The sequence below is a fragment of the Gavialis gangeticus genome, unplaced genomic scaffold (genome assembly GCF_001723915.1).
Source record: "Gavialis gangeticus isolate Ggan-Ray unplaced genomic scaffold, GavGan_comp1, whole genome shotgun sequence".
Classification (NCBI taxonomy): domain Eukaryota; kingdom Metazoa; phylum Chordata; order Crocodylia; family Gavialidae; genus Gavialis; species Gavialis gangeticus.
In genome coordinates this window covers 556,911-563,351 of record NW_017728981.1, presented here as the reverse complement: position 1 = coordinate 563,351, position 6,441 = coordinate 556,911, and the positions used below count along the sequence as shown (strand labels likewise).

The 6,441-nt window shown below is 62.4% G+C and overlaps 1 protein-coding gene across 1 annotated transcript in view; it reads left to right on the top strand.

The window, feature by feature from the left end:
• The window catches only part of ASIC1 (acid sensing ion channel subunit 1), a 19,990-nt gene extending 13,583 nt beyond the window's left edge, over nt 1-6,407 (top strand). The window contains exons 4-10 of the mRNA XM_019511243.1: nt 138-288; nt 637-693; nt 1,666-1,819; nt 2,066-2,157; nt 3,133-3,212; nt 3,774-3,878; nt 4,097-6,407. Of these exons, the coding sequence (XP_019366788.1) occupies nt 138-288; nt 637-693; nt 1,666-1,819; nt 2,066-2,157; nt 3,133-3,212; nt 3,774-3,878; nt 4,097-4,201 (744 nt within the window). The 3' untranslated portion in view covers nt 4,202-6,407. The remainder of the gene's footprint in view (nt 1-137; nt 289-636; nt 694-1,665; nt 1,820-2,065; nt 2,158-3,132; nt 3,213-3,773; nt 3,879-4,096) is intronic.
• Nucleotides 6,408-6,441: the final 34 nt, after the last annotated feature.

The following is a 6,441-nucleotide window of genomic DNA, read 5'->3' as shown; positions in this document are numbered from 1 at the left end:
CAGTGTCCTCGTCCAGCCAGTGAAGGCAGCGACCTGCCGTGGGGTTTCCTCAGGCCCAAAGACCTGTGGCGGGCGGGCTCTTTGCTTGCTCCCGGGGGGCTGCTCCTGTCCTCATGCCTCCTGTTCTTGACCCCCAGCTTATCTACCTGCCCCCGCCCTGGGGCGACTGCAAGGCCATCACCGGTGATTCCGAGTTCTTCGATACCTACAGCATCACGGCCTGTCGCATCGACTGCGAGACCCGCTACCTGGTGGAGAACTGCAACTGCCGCATGGTGCATATGCCTGGTGAGCCCCTGAGGGCTGGTGGGGAGTGCAGGCAGCTCCGGAGCAACCCAGCAGGGCCACATTCAGCTAAGGAGAGCCACTTTGGATCAGGGCGCCACCTTCGGCCCCCTGCCAAAATGATAAAGCATGAGGCAGGCATGTCCTCGGGTGGGGAGATCATACAGCCCCCTGCTCGGGGTCTGGAGCCCTGCTGGGGATGCGGGTGAGGGGTCAATATCCCTGCCCCAGGCAGATCAGACCATGGTCCATGCACCCCAGCATCTCCCCTGCTCCCTGGATCAGGTCCGCTGGGATCGTGTCCTGGTGCACAGGCCTTGCTGAGATGTTGCTCTTTCTCTCTTTCTGCAGGCGATGCTCCCTACTGCACCCCCGAGCAGTACAAGGAGTGCGCCGACCCGGCCCTAGGTGAGGCTGCCCTGCCGCCCCCTTGCAGGTTTGGCCTCTGGCCTGGAGGCAGGTGCGCGGCTCCTGCCGGGGTGAGGAAAGCCCTTCGCAGCAGCTGGAGGGCGGATGAAGCTCGCTTGGAAGCTGTCCTCAGCCCTGCTTAAGTTGCACCTCCCTGCAGCATCTCCACCCTCATTACATGCCAGGAAGGTGCAAGTAGCCTTGGCGTGGCGTCTGTTCGGTTCTGGCCTTTGCCCAGGCACCTCTGGGGCCCGAGCGCCTCGGCCGCATGTCGCGGGGCAGGAAGCCCTGAGCTGTAGCCATGTCCTGATCTCCACTCCATGTGTTAGATGGGTCTTACTGTCCACAGCATAACAATGTCACCAAGCCATATTGGCTGAAGGAGCTCTAGTTATATCCAAGGTGCCTCCCTGGTCCCCAGCCTGATGGTGTCTGTGCTCCTTCCATGGCCTTCCTTGGGATGCGAGCCTGGTCTTATCACCACTAAAAGCATAAGCCAAAGGAGTAGCTCCACAAGCAGGCAGCTGCAGTAGACTCTGATCCTTTCATCTGCACAAGCCCCTGAAGAGAGGGAAAAGACCCAACAACCCCTGCTGCCAGTCCTGCCAGCAACCCCATTGCCACCTGGATTGTGGCAGAGCCTTGCCCGTGGCAGGCAGCAGCCCCCAGTACCCCTTGACTTTCACCCCTCCTGACCTGCGGGCACGCTTTTATGAAGAACTTTGGTTCGTGACCTTCCCACCTCCGCCCTCCTCCGTCACCCTCTCCCCTCGGACGATCGCCTCCCCTTCCTCTCCTTGTATCCGCACGGTTGGCAGCTGACCGCAGTTTCTGTAGTTTGAGTCACTTCCGTGAGTGCCCCAGGTCAGTCGTCATCCCAAGGGGGTGCTGGCCTGAGGGTTGCAAACAGCCCCACGGCCCTAGTAGAGTCTGGTTTGATCGGGTCTGTCTCTCTCCGTCTCCTGCTCCCAGATTTCCTGGTGGAGAAGGACAACAATTACTGCATCTGCGAGATGCCCTGCAACGTGACCCGCTACGGCAAGGAGCTGTCCATGGTGAAGATTCCCAGCAAGGCCTCGGCAAAGTACCTGGCCAAGAAGTACAACAAGTCAGAACAGTACATCGGGTGCGCTGGGGGGAGAAGGAAAGGCAGGGGTTGGTTGCGTGGGCAGAGCTGAGGGGTGCCCAGGCCAGAAGGGCTTTGCCTCCCACTGACTCCTCTGGCGCGTGCCCACCCTGTCTTCAGAGCTGCAGGGGGCTTGGCGCTGACTGAGCCCCCGCCTCCCTAGCCTTGGGCCCTGCTGGGGTCTTTGCTCACACGACCCATGCTGATGTGTTCAGCTCTGATGCCCCTCTCACCCCTCTCTTGTAGAGAGAACATACTGGTGCTGGACATCTTCTTTGAAGCCCTGAACTACGAGACCATCGAGCAGAAGAAAGCCTATGAGGTGGCTGGCTTGCTGGGTGAGTCTGCAGGTGCTGGCGGCCATGCTCGGGAGGAGACACCCATTCCTGAGCAGTTCTAGCCTAGCGTGTGCTGAGGGTCCATTCAGCAGGGATCCTAGGCTGCCTCCCGGGCCTACGGGCCCTCCCTCCTGCCTGGCCGTGGGGAGCAGCGAGATCTGGGGCAGGGAGGGCAGTTGGGGACCCTAGTGCTGTGAGCAGCATGACCCACCAGCCTGCTCAGCAGCAGCAGAAGCCATGCCTGCTCGCACCAGGCTCCCTCCTCAGCCTCCAGACGCTTGGGCTCTTTGAAGAAAGGATCTAGAAAATGCCGGTGGCTTCATCCGCTCCATCTGTGCGGAGCAGTCGAGGTTTGGGCTCAGGGGGGAGCTCGTGGGGCAAGGTCGCCGAGTCGCGCCTGTGTCACCTGAGCTGAGGACCACCAAGGCCTGTGGAGCAGAGGGTGAGCCATGGGGAGGCCGAGGGCTGCAGCTGAGCCCGGCAGAGAGCTGCAGATAAAGGACAGGCAGTTGGGTGAGATGTGCACGTGCAGTCACAGCAGCTTGCAGGGACCCGCGCTGCACCTCCGGGAGTGGAAGCGCCCAAGATAGGTGGTGTCCACCCACCCCCCGGGGCACAGTTCCTGTCCACAGTGGGTCACAGGCCCCCCTGGCTTGCCTCTTCTGGGGCACATGCCCCCCCCCCGCTGCCTTCTCTAGGGTCGGGCCCACAGTCCCCAGCTGATCTTACCAGGCATTGGCCTTGCACGGCTGCCCATCACAGGCAGGCGCTAACAAGATTAGCGTGAACTAACAGCAGAGGGATCCGGCCTGTCGCTGCAGGCAAATGAGTCACTACAACAGGTGCAGCTGCCGCCTCCTCCCTCCCACCTCCTTTCTTTTCTCCTTCTCTGCTTCCATCCCTGCTGTCACCCGCCCCAGGGAGCAGAGCCTGCTGCTCCCCCCCTGACTGCCTCTCATCCCCTCTCCTCTGCAGGTGACATTGGTGGGCAGATGGGGCTGTTTATTGGGGCCAGTATCCTGACTGTGCTAGAGCTGGTTGATTATGTGTATGAGGTGAGTTGCCTCGCTGTCCCTTCTCCTTGGCTCTGGAGCCTGGTCAGCAGCGGGGGGATGAAGCCCCCTTCCCTGCCATGCAGCGGAGCGCTCCCCAGAGGTCCCCTCCCTGCCAACCTGCCTGCCCTGCCAAGAGCAGCTGCTCCCCCGCTCCACGTCCCTTGCCTGCTGGCCGCTCTTGGCCTGGTCTTACCCTCCAGCCCTGTCGCGTCAGCCTGGGTTTTTCTCCTTTGCCACCCCCCAGGCCTCTGTCAGGCTTGGGCTCCTCTTCCAATCCTTATGGACCCAAATTCCTCCTGTGAAGACCCCCCCCCCATACTCTTATCCCACCCTTCCTACCCAGACCCTGGTGCTGTGGGGTTGTGCTCTCAGCCTTCCCAGCACGCGTGCAGGACGTGGAGTCACGCTGGATCCCCTGCTGGAAGCAGGATCTGGCCTGAGCAGTTCCCGTCACAGACGTCCCATCGCTGGTGACCTGGTCCTTCCCCAGCTTTGAAGAGCACGGGGCTGTTCGTGTCCAGAGGGACTGTCTCTGCCAACAGATGCTTTTGCTGCCCCCAGGTTATAAAGCACAAGCTGTGTCGCCGGGGCAAGTGCCGAAAGAACCACAGAAGGAACAACGCGGACCAGGGCGTTGCTCTGAGCATGGATGATGTGAAGCGCCACGTGAGTACTTGGCACCCCACCCCGGTGCCCTGGGCCCGGCCAGAGTTAGCCTCCACCCTCCAGTGCCCACGTAGTGGGGGCATCAGGGCATTGAAGGGCTGCCCCTCTAAGGACCTGTCCCTCTCTAGCAGCGCTCGCATTGTCATTGCTGGGGCGTTTGGGATTGTCTCCACACGCAGGGACTGACTGCTCCTAACTTGCCTCTCCCCTGTGCCCAGAACCCCTGCGAGAGCATAAGGGGCCACCCAGCAGGCATGACGTACGCAGCCAACATCCTACCTCACCACTCAGCCCGGGGCACTTTTGAGGACTTCACCTGCTGACTCGACGTCTGGATGTACAACCAACACTACCAAAGCCCTCTGGAGAGCTGCCCCTCTCCCCGGGAGCGTCAGCAGAGGGGACACACCTAGGGACCTTGCTCCTAGCCACGGTGGGACACGGACAAGAACGATGGCCTCGGTGCTGGGCCAGGCAGCAGATGGTTGTGTTGGGTTGGTTTCTGACCCTGGATATGGACTCCACAGCAGCTGCTCCCCTCCCCACCCCTAGTTTAGAGACTTGGACATGCCAGCCCAGCTACGCCGTGCCGTGACGCGACACTGGGGACGTCTCTTCCTCGGCGCCCTGCAGGGAGCTACCGCATGCTGGGCTGGGCCCAGGCCTTGCCCTGCTCCTGCCCTCGCCTCCCCCTTCGTTTTTAACTAAAGAGAGCAAGGAACCCAGAAGCCAGGAAGAGTTAGCTCTGTGGCTGTGACGGCACCAAGGGAGGAGGCCCTCGCCCTTCCCCACTCGTCCATCTGTCTGCCTGCTTTCCCTTCCATCCTGCTTCCACGGGGAGCCCTGGGAGGCCAGGTCGGGTGTAGGGAACCTGGTCCCTCTGCTTGAGCTGAGCCAGCTCTGCAGAGGACCCTGCTCCCACCCAGGAGGCAGCCCCCGTGTGTGCTGGGCTGGGTCCCCCCTGCTTCGGCAGGATGCTCCAGGTTGTCACCCCTGGGGCAGGTGGAAGAGGGTGGCGAGAGCTGACCCCCGAGCGCCTCTGCTGCCTCCTGGGCACAGCCAGAGCGCTCTTGCTCTCGCATCAGCCCCAGTGTATCTCACTGTATCTCGCTGAGTCTAGGGTCCTCAGGAGCCTGCCGCCATAAGAAGGGCTCTGTCCTGTGCCCAGCGCGCCCGCTGTCCTCCACTGCACCCGTGCACGGTGCTGTGAGCTGAGGCGAGGTCACGCCAGCTCCCTCCGTGAGCTAGTGTAGCTCTAGTCCTCCTATTGCCATCCTCCGCATGAGCTGCCCTGCCCCAGCCCCATGAGGTCTCTGTCCCCAGTCCCCTTTCCTAAAGCATCCACGATGTAGAGGGTTGAGGCCCCCTCCCGGCCTCCACTGTGGCTGGCCCCAGGGGTGGAGGAGGACTTTCCAAAGAACCCGAGGGGCCTCAGGCCGCTCTGCCCTCAAGCAGCCCCCAGGTGGATGGGAAGTCGCTGCGGAAGGGGCCTCTCCCCTGCCTGACGAGCCACCTGCATGGGGGCGAGCGCATTGGGTGGGCAGGGGATGTGGGGCCTGACCACATCTCCGGGATGCCCGTTACCGTGCAGGCAGTGGTGGTCCGGGGGGAGCCTGCCCAGTAGCATGGCCTCTCAGCCCAGCTGCTCCCAGGCTGCCCCTCAGCCCCTGGACCAGCTGGACACAGGTGTGACGCCTCCCCCCCCCACAAGGCCCTGGTTCAGCTTTCCCAGGGCAGCCACGTGCCGGCAGGTGCCTGCCCAGATCCTCGTCCCCGGGGGGTATGGGGCTTTGCGCCCCTCCCGCCAGGCTACGCACAAGCCCACCACGCTCCTGGAACAGCGAGTCTGGAGCCAGGAGCGCCTGCCGCCGGGAGCGCTGGCACCCTGGACTGAGCCAAGCGCCCGGGGCAGCAGCTTTGAGCAGGGCAGGTGCTACGCACACACCCCAGCCCAGGCCTTGGCCGCCCTCCCCACACCAAGTAGTCTTACCACAGGAGGGGGGTGTTGAGGTACAGGGCTCTTTGCTCTGGGGAGGGGGCGCACACCCACCCCATCCCTGCAGCTGGGCTCCCCCTGGGCAGCAGCTGCTCCTGGAAACACAGGGCTTGGGCTTGGTCTGCTGCAGAAGTGGCCAGCAGCTGTCCTGGGTCCGGGTCCCCTGGGGCCTTCTGCTAGCCGGCTGCCCTCAGGGGGGGTTGTGCTCAGGGAGCCAGACCCCCTCCATAGACCACCGCTCCTTCCAGACCCACGCCAGGCTGCTGGGCTGCAGCGGTTTGTCACAAACCCGGGGGTTGCCGTCCCAGGAAACCTCAATTGTTTTGTTCCACGGTCAATGAAAAAGCCTTCCTGTCGCCCCCCCGACGCTGGGCTCCAGCCCTGTCGAGCTCTGCCCCATGTTCAGCAACGGCCCTGCCGGGCTAAAGTGCTACTTATCTTTAAGAGCTTTTGCAATAAGTCTTTTTTTTAATGATGACTATTATTTTTTTAATCTTTCTTTTACTTTTATTGTTGTTATTTCCATGCCCTGACCAAAATTAGGAACGGGGGGGGGGGGGGGGGGGG